Source organism: Schistocerca gregaria, chromosome 3 (assembly GCF_023897955.1).
Source record: "Schistocerca gregaria isolate iqSchGreg1 chromosome 3, iqSchGreg1.2, whole genome shotgun sequence".
Lineage (NCBI taxonomy): Eukaryota > Metazoa > Arthropoda > Insecta > Orthoptera > Acrididae > Schistocerca > Schistocerca gregaria.
The window spans coordinates 713,092,209-713,108,952 of record NC_064922.1 but is presented as its reverse complement, the minus strand read 5'-3'; the positions used below and the strand labels follow the sequence as shown (position 1 = coordinate 713,108,952).

Sequence of the window (16,744 nt, the reverse complement as noted above, 5' to 3'; positions counted from 1 at the left end):
ACTGCATATGCTGTCTACAAGGAATTTATTTGAAGCACTCTTCCCAGTTTGTGACAGTACGTGCTCCAGCAAATAACATGATGGAAATGCACTGGATGGTATTTCTGATGACACACAGATACATAGGGGAGGACAGTTTCATGACCGGCAGGTCTTCCTGACTTCAGTCCTTTGCATTATTATCTTTTGAGCTACTTAGGGCAATTAGTGTATGCGGAATAAATTTCTAATGCAGAGACACTTCAACAAAGTGTCTTGGGAACTTATAAAAACATTTGTGACTATCCAGGAGTGTTGGAAAGTTTATGGAAATCCATGGTCCAGCAAGTGTATACGTGCATCTAGAATGAATTTCCACTCTGCAGTGGAGTGTACACTGTGACTTGAAACTTCCTTCTGATTAAAACTGTGTGCCAGACTGGGACCCGAACCTGAGACTTTTGCCTTTTTTGGGCAAGTGCGCTACTGACTGAGCTATCTAGGTGTGTTCAAGACTTTGAAGCTTTACTCAAAGAAAAGACCTCAAAGCTTTACTTCTACCAGTACTTCATCTCCTACCTTCCAAATTTCACAGAATTTCTTCCACATTTTCCCAGGATTAGCACTGCTGTAAGAAGGGCTATTGCTAAGAAATACCCACTGATGAAAATTTTAAGCAGTTTTGTTTTTCACTTCTAGCATAGAAAATGGCTCAGCTATTTGCAGCTGACACATTCAGTTTGGTAGATAGAACATACAAAGCAAACCTACTGTATAAAATGGCCTTGTCTTTCAGCATTTAATACAATTGCTCTGGTACATAAAACTCAATATAGTCTCAAAAAGCCACCACAGATGTAGGTTGTGTACTGCTAGGCTGCTAAGTTCTGCAGGAGTCAGGGGTAGGAGTGTTCTACTGGGCATTGTGACAGGTGTCAGCCATGTATACTACAGGCATGTTTGTTTGGTGTTGTATGGAAGCAAAGAATGACTGCATGTTGTGGTGTCTTAGATTGGTCCATTTCTAGAGTTCTGTGAGTGTGTATACCAGGATGTGACAGAAGAAAGTGTCAAGACTTCATTTACTTACTGTTTTGTGAAAGTTTGCATCCATCTTCATTATAGGATGATGCTATGATCACGACCGAGACAAAAGGAATGGCATGATGTACCACACATACCATTTTAACAAAAAGAAAGAAAGAAAGAAAGAGAAAAAAATTGTATAGATATTGTGAAGACTAAAGTATTCTTGATCACATTAAGCAGTGTAAAGGTGGAAAAGAACTTACTTGCAACTATATCTACGTATGCGAGAGAATTCTACAATGTAAGAAAAGTTTATGTTTAGGTTCCAGAAGAAGTACACTGCCCCTTCAGGCACCAAAGCACCACTTGGACACCACATAGTAACAGTATTTTTTTTTAAATTCATAGTCATTGGTATTAAGTCAATGTCCATACCACTTTGTTCATTCCAGCATCAATATTTATACAGATCATACACTATCACCTGTTACATATTTCGTTCTGAAACCATTTTGATCAATCAATAACTTCTACCCTCACTTGAGTTAAGCTGAAGTGTGTGTGTGTGTGTGTGTGTGTGTGTGTGTGTGTGTGTGTGTGTGTGTGTGTGTGTGTGTGTGTGTGTGTGTGTCTGTCTGTCTGTCTGTCTGTCTGTCCGAATATCTGTACCGAACATTGTCTCCCACAGGGAGTTCTTCCTTTCATGTGTGTATAACTGAAAGGGTTTGTGATTGCACTTTAAATGTTCTAGAGTGATCATTTTTTGTGTGACTTTTAAATGTAACTAATGCATTCAAATGAATGTTATGTTACTCTTTCCAATAATTTTATGAGTATCCAGTCAACTAAACATAAAACCAATGTATCACCAATACTTGACTTAATTTTTTTCTAGGTCTTGCAGCTGCTTGTGACAGCAGACAGATTATCAGTATCAGCACTTTCAACATTGTGTCGCCAGCGTTTGTGTCTTCTGTTAGATCCACCTGATCCTCTTGGACGTGACTGGTGTCTCCTGGCTGTGCGTTTAGGTCTACTTGATGAACTTGCTCATATTGATGGATCAGCCTCAGCTGCCTCTGTGTCACGCACAGCAGCTCTTCTTGATGCATGGGGAGGAACAATAGGTATTATTTAGTTTTATTTTACTCTTGCACTAATTTTGTGAAATCATTGATACAAAATAAATATTGAAACAAGAAGAATCATTGTGTGAGTATAAGTAACCAGTTGTATTTCCATGAAGTAAACATATTTCTTTTGTATCTTATTATTAGATTTTTTTTAGAACTGTTACATTTGAGGTCTCTCGCAACATCATATAACATAATTGTCACATATTACAATAGGAAACTTGATTATAATTCAAATAAAGTATTCTAAAATTAGTTCCTGGTTGAAAGTAATAAACTAACTCTCCATTTCAACAGAACACAAGACATTTAGTTTCTCAAAAATATTTCTATTCTAGTTTTTGTAAATGATGTCTCAGGATTGTTTTCCAGATTTAGCTGTCCTGATTTGTTTTTTCCCAAAGTGAATGTTAGAATGGCAACAACAAAAGACCATAACCAAAATTAGTATTTTAGGTTGCTGTTGCTGTTCAGTTTATTCGTTATTATCTTATAATAGTGATATGTAGGGCCCATATTTTAATGACATGTCATAACTTTTTTTGTGAACTTTAGGGAAAATTTTACAACAATTTATGCATTAATCATGATATTGTAATGTAAAAAAAAATGTATTTTTATTGTGCATATAATGGCATATTTACACCTTTTTTGATAATGTCATATTTTGGGCAAATTTTGCCATAATAAGTGATATTTCAGCCAACTTTTGCCATAATAAGGCATATTTCATTCAATTTTTGCCAAAAATGCATTCATTTGTATTATCTTTTTTGGACACAAAAATAAAAACATGAAGCTGTTACTCACAGGACAATATTTCAGGTGCGATGTCACAAATAAACTCAACAATTACTACAAAGCTTTATTTATTAGGAGCATAGTACACAAGTGGCATAACACACTAGTTGGTTCGCTGATGTAAGACATTGTTGCATGGGGTCAACAAAACTCTCTTGAAGCCAACGAAGCTGGCTTCTGATGTAATAAACATTGCACATGTGGTCACACAATTCAGTTCTAGTACAAACTTAGACTGGTTCTACTAAAATGCTCAACAGAATGTAGTTTTGAGGTTTTGTTCTTGATTTTGGAGAGAAGTTCTTCAGGACTGTTGGGGAAATTATTACTTTGTAGACTATATAAAGTTAATGCAGAAAAGTGCTTTAATGTGCAAAGACATTGTAATAGCTCGAAACACAGCAAGTATGTGAAGAGAAGTGCTGAAAATGACAGCAGACAAACAGTGTTATTTGAACAGCCAGGTCCATCGTCAACTGTGCAATCATTCTTTCAGGATTTGTGTGAAATGATGGCATTGTTTAACATCCCATTGGAATCCACATTTCAGACAGTTCTTGTAGAAGTATGCAATACATCCAGTTCCAGATGAATCTTTGTTGAGAAAGAACTATTTATCCATGTGCTATGAGGAAGTGCTCAACAACTTATGAATTAGTATTGCTGATCAAAGGGCCTTAAATATCCATAGATGAAACAACCAATGTGTGTGGGCGTTATGTTGCAAATGTTGTTGCTGGTGTTCTTAAAGTTGACAGGCCTGGAGAAATGTTCCTCCTAATATGTGACACTCTCAGGAGAGTAAACAATACCACAACTGCCACTGTGACTACTGTATTAAGCTACTGTGGCTGGATGGTGTGAGATAACATTTTGTATCATGGTGCTTCATACATGGCTAAAACAGCCAAGGGGCTCCCGAGTTTTTATCGCAGCATGGTGTATGTTGCTTGTGTTGCTCATGCATTACACACAGTTGCAGAGGAGGTGAAAAACAAATAACATCAGATAGTGATATCGAACTGAGGAAGAACTTTCTTAAAGTATATGTCTGAGACTTAGCAGTGAATGGAAGTGAAATGTGGACCATCAAAAATCTGAAGAACAAACAGGAAGTACTATAAATGTGATGCTATCGAAGAATGTTAAAAATTAAATACGTGTATAAAGTGTAAAATGAAAAAACTTTAAATTGACTAGGAAAGGAGGGAAGTCTATGGAAGACCCTTACCAAAATAAATGACACATTTGTAGGACATGTACTACTGCATCCAAAAGTAGTTAATTTTGCACTGGAAGGAGCAGACAAGGACTAGCATATGCAAAACAAATTGTGATGATGTTTGATGTAAAAATTATTTGGAGATGAAAAAATGAGAGTGTCAAATCATTTGTAAAACTGATGCCTTAAAAATAGAAGGGTAGAGGGTGGGGGAACAGACATTGACAAACAAAGTCTTGTGACAAATGGACAGAAACCATGCAGAGATCATGGAATAAATGCGTTATGTCCTGGATATAGGAATATAGGTTGTTGTTGAAGGTGTTGGTCCAAAAGGGCAGAGATCCTTTTAGTGATAGTGAGGTGTCCCATTTGGTTGGTGATATGGATCTTGGGAAGCCTCTAAATATTGGGGATCTGGGGAATGGCGGGTGTGAGCAAGGGTGTGAACTGTGGAAGGAAATTGTGGGAAGTGTCAAGTACTTGCCAAGGGATTGGAGATGACCAAAAACGTCTGGGATAAGAAAACAGCAGCAGATATTCTAGGTGCTGAATCTGAAAATTGACAGAGGACCTCTGTCATAGTTCATAGGGGGGGTCTCTTACGCAATGAGAATTATCTGATAAGAGTCTGTTTTGAGGCAGTGGATAGTGCCAGTTTCTGTGGTTGTGAAAATATTCCCACTTGGGAGGAATTCAGGGAAGGAATGTGAAGCCAGCGTGATGGACTGTGAATTTTACATTTTATCGCCAATCACATGTCATCTTGCTGATGTATTAAGTGATCTAGGAAACAAAAATGTGTGGTTTGACAGTGAAAAAATGCCCCTATTTTTTTTTTACGTAATCCACTTTTAGGTTAATGGGCTTTGTCCAACGACTTTCCAGAGAGTATATTCCATTCCTGAAGTGTAATTCTGGAAGACCTGCAAAATACATCATAATTTAATCAGCCAAAAAATTCTGCTACATACAAATTTAGTTTGATTTGAAGAACAAGTGGCAGCTATAGGGTGCCACAACTGATGAACAGGGTTGATTGTTCAGTAATTCATACTTTAAATTTCTCAGTTTCTGATCATGGACTTCTTATATCCAACTCTCCACCCATGTCTCAACTGCAGTAAAAAATCAGTAATATATGCAAAACTTTTTCCAATTTCCCTAGCTAGCAGCTATTTAATACATCTTTTAATTTCAATTCGTCCAATCCTACATTGTGCACTTTTTCAATGTTTTGTTTTACAGTTGCACTTCTCTGAAGAAGTCCTTCGTGTATACTTAAGATAAGTATGGCTGGATTTGAGTTTAGTTTCCCATTTGTTAACAGTAAAAATAAAGCAGACGACTTCTTATAATCATTCATGAAGATTTAATTGCTTTCTGCTGTGGATAACCCATCGTGATTGGTTTTTTACAGGCATTATTCCAGTTTCTCAATTTCATGAATCATAACAATAATTTAAAAAGCTGTACAAACAAAATTATTCCTCTGATCAAGTTGATAAAATGACACTCATCCCAAGTCAACAGAAAAATAATTTTTCTTGTACAGAGTGAATGTTCATAAAACTGACAAGCTACAGGGACAGATTCCTGATTGGAAATGGAGAAAAAGGGTCCTTTGAAAGCGTGTCTGGAAATGAATGCTCGGCCTACAATGACAACAAACCATCCTGGAACGCAGTACAGAGCTGTATCACATCCACATCACAATGGATGTTCAAAATAACCTATATGGGATTGCAGCTGATAGGGATAATAGAAGTTGTCACGCAGGATACACATAATTGTACTTTGGCTTACACCATGTTGGTGGACCGCTTGCCAGGATCTTGTATTAGGGTTCGTCTCAAGAACCTGTAGAAGCTGGTCCTCCAAATATGGTGTACACACAGTCTGCCAACTCCCTGCACATTTGTCTATCTGAAATGACCCATGATCACACAAACACCCAAAAAGGGCTATAAATGTTGTGTGATGTGGTTGGTGCCTGTGATGGTACTTTTTTGGTATAGTGGTGCTGCGTCTCGACTGTTCCCATCTGCTTGGCCATACACAAACACCATCTCAGCTTGTTCTGAAGATGGATATTGAACCATTCTGCTGCTTACAGTACACTGCATAAGTTGCAGAGCCTGCAAAACACAAGGAACAGACAGCACATGGTAAGATGAACTGTCAATCATGAGTGCCATCTACTGTGACAACAATGCATTACAAGACACATGTTCACAGGATCTTTTTTCCTCCATTTCCAGTTAGGAATCCACCCCTGCAGTTTGTCAGTTTTATTAATGTTCATCCTACATAAGAAACTGGAGTTATGCCAGACCAACAAAATTTTCTTCTTGAACTTCTACTATTCTGCTCCATCTTAACACACATTTATCATCCCTTCCTGGTCTTATTCTGTACCTCGAAATCTTCCAGCTTCCTTCTGTACTATTTTCACAGTATGTTTCTTATTGGGCATCTACTTTGGGTAGGTGCCAGCCACCGGCATGACTCAGTCAGGCTTCTCTCTCGTTTCATCAAGAATTTAGATGTCAGCTGCCACCCATTATTTTTTAAACTGAAGAAACTTCAGGATAAATATCATAAGTTGAAGCAGTGTAAAAGACTTTGTCTATGTAACTGATAATTTTGTATAGCTGACCACTTCTGGTTTCTGAAGTTTGTAGTAAGCATATAACTTTCCTTTACCCCGTAGCTTTCAAGCCCTGAATCAAGCAGGGTGGCGCTGTGAAAAGACAGTGGACTCATATTCTAGAGTACAATGGTTCCGAATCACTATCCAGTCATCCATATTTAGATTCTCTGTACTATTGGGGGGGGAGACATTCTTCTCTTTGCTGCTGTGTGACATCCCTTCAAAACCATAAAAGTAAAAATATGACCATAACAGTTAAGATTTTCAATCAATCAATGACAGAATAATGAGACTCACTATATAGAGGATATGTTGAGCCGCAGACAGGCACAGTGAAAAGAGTAAAATACATTCGAGCTTTCAGCCGAAAGGCCTTCTTATAAAGTAGAAAATGCACCACACTCATGCAAGTACAACTCTGGCCACAAAGGAGCACTCCGTTCATGACTTACAACCCAGGACTGGAGCTGCTGAATCACATTCTCTGCCTGGGTTCCGATTACCTCATGTTGTACACTGAAATGAGGACTATCCTACCCATTGTCCTCTATACCCCTCAAAATGTGATATTCCACTGCCCACTAAACCTACGCAATATCCTTGTCCATCCCTACTCCATCCCTGCTCCCAACCCCTTGCCTCATGACTCATATTTCTGAAATAGTCCTTCCACCACCACCTACTCCAGTCTGGTCAAAAATATCACCTACCCCATCAAGAGCAGGGATACATGCAAAAGCAGTCATGCGGTCTACAGACTAAGCAGTAACCACTATGCTGCTTTCTTTGTGGGCATGGTAACCAACAAGCTGTCCGTTCACATGAATTGCTACTGACACTGTTACTAAGAGACAGTTGGATCATCCAGTTGCTGAAGAGGCTGCCAAACACAAAATGCGTCATTTCAGTAACTGCTTCATAGCCTGTGCCATCTGGAACCTTCCTGCCAACATTGCTTTTCTGAGCTGTGCAAGTTAGAACACTTTCAGCACTATATCCTACATTCCCACAACATTCCAGGCCTCACCTCCACCCACCTTCCCCATACCCATTAGTCTTTTTTCCCCCTCCTCTACCTCTCTCCTTCTCTGCTTTCTTTCCCAATCTCTCCCCCCCCCCCCCCCCCCCAACTCAAACCTCTCAGCGTGCAACTGGATCCTTACACTGCCCTCAATATATCACAAGCAGCACTACACCCCCCCCCCCCCACCACTAAACTGCCATCCCCCTCCCTCGCTGCCCCAGCCTCCTCCTTACTACCACCCACCACAGAGTGCTTCTCCCATCAGCTGCAGTTGTTTGTAATTCAGCCTCTGTGGCCAGAAACCATGGTCTTGCGTATGTGAGTTATGCATTTGTTAATATGGGTGTGTTTTCTAGTTCAGAAGAAGGTATTTTGCCTGAAAGCTCAAATGTATAGCAGTCTTTTCATTGTGCCTTCCTCTGACTCAGTATCTCCTGTACATGATGAGTAGCACTTTTTAATAATTTAATAGTTAAAGAGTTTCAAATACAATCAATTCCCCATTGACATCATGTCATCAAATAAATGCTACACATTTTGTTTTACACATTAAATAAATGAGGTTATTTGTGTTTTAATGTTGTTCATTTTGAATTTCCATGTGTTGCAGGCCAGTTGATAACTACACTGGAAGAACTCGGCCGTCAAGATGCAGTTGCAGTGTTGCTAAAGAATGCCCCCTTGTATCGCATTACTTTGTCATGTCAGTCACCAGCATCTTCTGACTCAAGTTCACGACTGTCTCGCTGACCACAGCTGTTACCTAAATCAGTTATATATGATCTCACAACAGTAATGTTGCATTAGCCCTAAGGAATTGTAAGGGCTTGTAAGAAGTATTGTTGATTTACTGCACTGCACTCAGAGAGGCAGGGTTTGGTGTTGTACACTCTCTGTTGAGGATAAGTTGTGTGATGTTGTACAGTGCTGGTCATTGAAGTCACTTTGTTTCTCTTTCTTCTGGAAATATAAGTATTGGTATTTGGAAAATGCATAGATCACAGTCCTTGAAGGTTCTACCGAACAACATAAATTTTTCTAGAAAAAAAAACAAGAATTTAGAAGTCACTCAAACTTAAGTTATTAGACTTTTGTTAGTCTACTGAGATTGAGAAACAGGCCAAGGTAGAATATGGGACTAAGAGCAGCAGATCATGAAGCTGAATGATAATGAAACAGCATCATTTACATTATAATTTGTGGTGCTGTGATCTTTGACATATTGCATATTTATGCTTGTAGAACTCATTACGATTTCATTTACATACAAGCATTCCTGCATGTGCGTTTATAGACAAGTAAACCTTTTTACTGTAAGATATAGCTTTCTGTCTGATTTAATAATGCATTTTCTTGCCTTTTCTGGCATGCTTCCTGTTCTCTTCTCCCCTGTTTTCTTTGCTTTAGTGTTCATCTTTTGTCAGTATTGTTGTGCTGCTATCTGCTCAATAATTTATGTGGAAACAGTATTTTTTCCTTTCTAAATAATCATCTTTATTTGCATTATTGTTCTTCTATGCAGATATAGTTACATAATGAGGATAGCGTCTGTATTTTATTAAATAGGTGTACACATTGTAAGAAATGTCGTCTGCCAATATGTTACCTATTTTTGTTGTATAAACTTTTATTTCAATGCTTTATTTTTAGTTACTAATTTTGTTGACTGTGGTATTTAAAATAATCTTGTGTAAGTATTGAAACTATTCTCTGTTTCTATAAATTTACTAAGTGTATAAGTTTCAAGATTTTTCAACAAAACCACGTAAACAGTCCATACTAATGATAAAGTTCCTCCAGTGAGGCATTGGCTACCAGTAGGACTGACTAAAGTCACAAATTGTTCTTTGGTCAGCAAGAATTTTTGCAATATTAGTTTTAGAAGAGGAGCTGCTACAGCTTTGTATGAGACAATATGTTTTAATTCTTTGCATGGAATACCATGGGATGATGTATAAGAATGGAACTAAGAGGAGCAATAGGTCAAAGGTAGGAAAGAGAGGATGGAAACTTACACATACTTCATTCTGGCACTGGTTTTGTGCAGTACTTTATTCTATAACATCATCTCATGTCTTAAATACCTTTGTTATATCATACACAGTACTCTTTCCATTTACTGCATTACTTTCTTTCTTTTTTTTCTTTCTTTCTTCTTTCTTTCTTTCTTCTTTCTTCTTCTTAGTCCAATACTTCAATACATTCTTAATCTTGCTGACAAGCTGTCGACTATCTTTGACCTACCATTCTGTTTGACTCTTCAGCCCTTTACTGTCTCTCATCTTTCCATACTCATCCCATGGGAGTAAAACTAAGTTTGTGGAACTCAGGGAAATACTTAATTTTAACTGTTGCAGTGATATGTGTGTATATGTCACTGTTAAATTGTATTATGTTAAATGTATGGATATTTTGAGTTTTTGTTAAATTTACATTTATTAAATGTTTACTGTAAGATTGCCTTCTCAATTCAGTCATATTATAAAAAATATTTTTGTTGTTTTGCTATTAAGTCAAAGTACAATGTATTTTATATAAAATATTATATTTCTTGCAAAGGTTTGACCAGCATTTCTTTGTGTGGGTTTTACTATCAGCATGAAAATAAATTTGGATAGCACAGGTTACTTGATTAATTCTATTTTAGTCAGCATGTAGTTTTATCATTAAAAATACTGACTGCAAGTAAAAATTTCTAGAAATATGGAGCAACATAAGCAATTACATGATCAACAAATCTAATTAACCACTACTTAAGATCTACAGTGGACGTTTAGGGACAAGTCTGATGTCTGAGACAGAGTCACCATATTGGATGACTCCATGACTGATGATATGCTTTCCGTTTTATGGATGTTAAATAATTCTTTTATTAACAATTGTTTCATATAGGCAAAATTTTCTGCTGTTAAAATATTCTGATCCTTGTTTGCAGATGCTAACATACTTGGGAAATCAACATTTTAGTCCTGTAAATAGTGCCAAACTAAGACACTTCTGCTAATCTCATTTATCTATTAAAATTTTGTTACTGGTGGTTTGCAGTTAGATCCATTGCAATTTACATAGCTTTTTGATAGTTTTTCTATATTTAATGATGTTTCGGGGTGATGTGAAGAATAAATTAACTCTTTGTTATTAAATCATTAATTTATGTTTTGATCCATAACTCATAACAAGTAAATTTTATTGGTCTGTTGTTGATAGCTATGTTACAAACCTGTAAACATGAGATACAAAGCATAAGTTATAAATATACTGTAGTAGCAGTTCCAGCATTTGCTGATCAAAATTTCAACAAAACTACGTATATAAACATAACAGTAGCTAGCAACCAGTGTAACTGTAGACAAATCTCTTCAATAATAGCAGTATTTCTGCAGATTATTACCATCTTCTTTTCTTTCTGTGAGGGGTAATGCCATTAATTCTTTCAGATTTATATTTTTCATGCCATATTGTATATGATCTATTTAATTTTTAGATTTGTAATATAGAATTTTTATTTTTAGTTTTGTACTATTGATGTAGGTACAGTCTGTGATAGAAAACTGTCTGCTGGGCAATAACCAAAGTGACCAAGTCAAAGTTGACTGTTTAATGTGAGATAAATTTGACTGTTTTCAGAATTCAAAGTCCAGCAATACGTAAAAGCTAGCAACTGTAGGATGCTGCAGTTTGTGGAACAAATAGGGAAGATGGGGCACAGTGTAATTGAAAATTTGCTTTCTTAAATTTTGAAAATCAAGTTTGTGAAGACATTGTTCTTTTTATCTATTTTTCTTTAAGGACTCTTCAACAATCATTTAAGGCTCACAGACTCATTGTGCCTTTGAAACTGGCATATTTATGGAGACTGTTAAGTATGAGTGAAAACTGTTACTGTGTACCCCAGTGCAGGGCAGTGTAACACATGTTGGGGGCACAGTGTAACAAGTATGTACAACTAGATTCATGCTGGCATTAGTTATATGATTTAGCTGATTCAGAGTACAAGCTACAATTGAATGCTAGACAAAGTTAATATTTAGAATCTTTAAAATTACCATAGTGGCAATTGGTGTGATGACTTAGACTCAAATTGAAGAGTGCCCCGTGCTACACTGTACTCAACCTTTTTCTGGTATTTTACACTTGAATTGCCCTTTGCTTTAAGTGAACATGTGAAATGAAGTGGAATATAGAGTCCACTTATGGTTTATTATTTTGATTCTGCATTTTGTGTGTATACTGAAATTACATATCCCTTTTAAGCTCACTGACTTTCTGAAATTTCAGCTGTTGCAAATATATCCAGAAACATTTTCATAACAAAGTTCTTGGCTAGTTGTCAATCCTGAAACATTTTGTGCCTGTGTTCACCCACAACACAATGGGTGCCAGTTGACAGTCAATCGCTGCAGCTGCTGCTGGCAAAAATAAAGTTATTCAGTGCTTTGAGACTTATTGTAAAATGTTTAATATACACCAGCTGGACAGCATGTTGTGCATGCTATGCAGAAAAGCATATACACTCTCTGATCAGTAGAATTCTGGAGATATGAAGCTAATTAAAAATAATGTAATAAGTGTTCTAAAACTGCCTTAAAAAAAAAAAAAAAACTTCATAGTGTGGTTGGGTGCGAGAAGTCAGTGGCTACTAAAGCAGATGTTAACATATTTTGACATACAAATGGCAAAATTACTAATGTGACAACCACCCATGTAGCGAATGACACAAGGAATGCTGAAGTATATAACTTACTGTCCCTAGTAAAATGGACCCACAAATAAAAATTAATTACGTACCTACCATGATGAGCCTACATCTTTTGAAAGATAGAAAGAAAGTGTTGGTGATTTATTTGGGTATAATATGCAACCAATAGATTTTTTGAATTTTTGGTATTATTTATTTTGTGTTCCAGTGACTAGTTTTCAAGCCACTGCAGGCTCACCATTAGACGGTCATTTTACAGGAACATCATATGGACCATGTGCATTGACACACTGTGATAATGCTGCTGTTTAAATTAATAGAAATTTAGTTACCAGTAACAAAAAGTTTGTGAAGTTTTGTTTCATAAACTTTTTGTTACCTGTAGCTAAATTTCCATTATGTCCAGCATCACCACCACCACCACCACCACCACATGTTCTAGATTATGTTCCTGTAACTTCACCCCCTGATGAGCTTGCAGTGGCTTGAAACCTAGTTAATGGTACACAAAATAAATAATATCAAAAATTCAAAAAGTGTCTAGTTACATAATACCTAAATAAATTGCCAGTTTAAATCACAGTTGTGTTTCACCATCCACAATGGTTGTAGTGAAAGAAAGTGTAACTCCAAAAACTGGAAGCTGGGCCTGGCACCATGCTGTGAAAAGAATGGTGGCCTTGACTGTTATTTGCCCCTTTCCCCACAGAAAAGATCTTTAATCAAACTTTAAATGACTGCATTTAAGAAAACTTAAGAAAACCTCTCTGCTGCTGATCTTCTTGTAACATTTATTCAGTATCTTTACAGATACCTGCTTTATGAATGTTAAAAAGAAAAGTCCCTCTAAAGATTATAAGGTACTGATAACTACATTGATTGCCATTTTTCTCATTGTAGAGAAGCAGTCACCTTGGGAAAAATGTAAAAAGAAATACACACTGTTTATTTTTATGCCTCTGCGATAAATCTCGAGATCTAAAAAGTACAAGAGAGTATAATTATAGATGTTTTCTTATCTGTATTTTTGTTTTTTATCAGCCTCTATATACTCAGTTTTATTCATTAAGGTGCACCACCAAATTATTAGTAACTTCGGTTTATTTCTGCCTACCCTCACTGCAATTTTCATCATTTTCATAGTGTTTGTGAAATGCTACTTATATGTGATGGAGGACTGCACATATAGATTATCTATTTCAGAATAAAAAGTTCCTACATGTTTCTGTTCTGTAAAATTTTACGCAAGCTCATTTAGCAATAAATTTTTTCTATCATTAAAATAAAATTTCATGGTACACTAATTACATTTTCATCACTGTGTTGAAATTTTCTGACCACAAAGTTTCATCTCCTCCCAAAACAAGTAGGTTTTGACAAAACACAGATTTTATGTTTTTGTTGGCATTTGTTATGAAGCCAGCAGCTTATTACACAGTAGTAAATCTGAAAACTAAAAAAACAAAGCAGAAGAATAAGGACATACATAGATACATAGATCAAAATAACCCATCATTATAACTGCCTAAAAATATAATGGTGGTAATTTTCATAAGGTAAAGATTAAACTGTACATACATATGTCACTACCTCTTGAAATGATAAATGATTTTGTGCAGAAGCTACCCATGGGAATAGAAACTTAATGTGCAGGTTACAAATGCTTGAAAACACGAAGATGATTTTGTAAGTTTTTTATTTTTCTTTGTGAAGATAATGGTGACACTAGTCATATGTCTATTATATCACATTATCTTAATATCTTCATAACTTCATTAAGAAAAATGAAATCAGATGGCCTGTGTTTTTCCATCAAATTTACACTGCATGAAGATCGCTAGGTATATCACAGACATTTTCTGTGAGAACTCGCATATTAACAATGACTAACATTATTATTTTGTAACTGAAAGCAGTAGCATGCTGTGTAGGACATGACAGTTGCTGCTTTATGAGGAGAATACATGGGTGATTGTCAAGGCACTGTGTCGGGGGGTAATCTCCTGAGCATGAGATGTTCATATGTGGATGACCAGACACAGTTCGATTGTGAAAATATTTCTGGATAAATCTGCTCTTACTGAAATAACCTTTCACTGTAGCTGAACTTAATTTAAACATAGATCTTTATTATGTAGTATAAAAAAATTATACCAGGAGTGACCTCATATGCTAGCCATCATGTTTCTATTTTACCCAGGTATCCACTTCACTGTGAGCGTATACAGAAAACTGCAGTTTTGCTAGCTGTTTTAATTCTTGGATTGGGAAGACAGTTCACATTTAATGTCATTATGGACTTAGTCACTGAAACTGGCAGTGCAGTTCTTTTTTTCCTCAAAGACTGTATATGGAATTCTGTAGGCAGTGAATTCTGTGTTCAATATTCCTTGCACACATCGAAAATTTCCAGTTTCCTGTGTGTTTCACCTGTGTGGGGCATAAAATGTCACAAAATTCTAATTGTTGATGCTCAAACATTTTGACGTGACAAAGTCTGTTATTTATTGTAGTAATTCGTGTTGGACATTTGGTCTAATAAATTGAGGAAACATTTAAAAGTCATTCTCTTGTGATAAACATATCATAAAGTTTACTATTTACATTGTGTAGCACTGATTACAGTTTTTACTTAAGTTTTCTTGTATTGAGAATTGTGACAGTTGTGAAAATGACTTGTTGAAAATGATGACATTCATTAATGTGATGTGTGAATGTGCTGTTGCATTTGAGTAATACATACATGAATATGTCACCTACAAGATGACTAAAATATGAAGAGTGTTTGTTGATGTCATTATTATATATTTATAGAAATGTGATGAAGCATGTAAATGACTGGGTGAACATTCAAAAGTTGAGTGAACGTGAGTTGGACCACTGATTACTTATGTAAACTTGTAAGGAGATAAAGAGAATGATACTTTTTTATTTGAGCTCTGATGCTTAAATGCACTCTGTGATATGATTATATTTATTCATTTGTTTTGTAAGTGCTTCTGCCTTTTCTCCTGTTATATATTAAGTATTGTGGCTGCATCTTAAAAGACAGAGTTCTGTACCTCGCACATTGTACATACAAAAAAATGTTGTCTGTCTTTGAGATTTCTTTTGTACTTACAATGTTCATATAAATATGTATGGTTTTGCATTGCTTGTTAAAGTTATTGAGTATAAACAACATTCTTGATTCACGACATTCTTAGTTAAGTTTTATAATAAACCATTACAGAATTTTAAATTATTACTGTTGAGAAGAAAATGAATCACCACTCACCTTATAATTTATACAATCAATAGATTAGAACATTGGTGGTGGTGGTGGTGGTGGTGGTGGTAGGTGTAGATGTTTGACCTTAAAGGCATCCATGGAATTGAAAACATAAGAAATTTTGTGTCTCAGTGTTTCAGCCTTAGGTAATACATCTGAATAGCTAGTGGCATCAGGCAGTTTAGTCCCTCAGTGTATGCAATAACAGGATTTCAGTACTTAAAATGTAGATGAACAGAGACCTAAAAACATATTAAAGAGTATTCTTCTTCATGTGCTCGTAAATTTCCAAGTATCATTGAAAAACTGCTTGTGTTAGCCTTAATCATTCTTGTGACATTTTCAAGTCAAGTGAACAGTTCTAGAATTTAAAAAATTCAGCCAGGTATCTGGGCCTAGATGTAAATAAAAAATTGCTGTTTTCCACACCTGAGACATCTGAAAGCAAAAGGATAACAACACAGTCCAAAGTGGTGAATGGTTCCACCCTTGCTTAGTACAAGCAGTTGATCCCCACCACAATGCCACCAATTCATCGATTCCATGTATTTTTAGCAGTCTTTTTGCTTGTGAATGACTCGCAAGAAGTTGCTCCACTGAAAGGTGAGCAAAATGTGGAAGGCTGATGACTGGAAGATTACAGGTTGCTCCGTTATTAGCACAAATGAGGTGAGGTTGCTTGATTGCAAGTAGCAGCTCTTCAGACTCAACACTGGTAACTGGCTGTTTCCATCATGATCCCCTCGTGGTGACTAGTACTGACAAATTTTTAACATGATTGTTCATCTCACGCACATACTGAGCATCTTTAATCCAAGTGAGATGGTTCATCAGCCTTGAAGAGAAGCATTAAACACATTCAGGCAGCCACTTTTCTCCCATCTGGTGTGTGTCAGACACACTCACAAATATGTTTACTGCGTTGTTATCCTT

General features: G+C 36.3%; 1 protein-coding gene across 1 annotated transcript in view; it reads left to right on the top strand.

The window, feature by feature from the left end:
- Positions 1–15,691, top strand: part of LOC126354380 (death-associated protein kinase dapk-1-like) — a 313,801-nt gene extending 298,110 nt beyond the window's left edge. Inside the window, exons 23-24 of the mRNA XM_050003980.1 lie at positions 1,904–2,135; positions 8,452–15,691. Of these exons, the coding sequence (XP_049859937.1) occupies positions 1,904–2,135; positions 8,452–8,591 (372 nt within the window). The 3' untranslated portion in view covers positions 8,592–15,691. The remainder of the gene's footprint in view (positions 1–1,903; positions 2,136–8,451) is intronic.
- Positions 15,692–16,744: the final 1,053 nt, after the last annotated feature.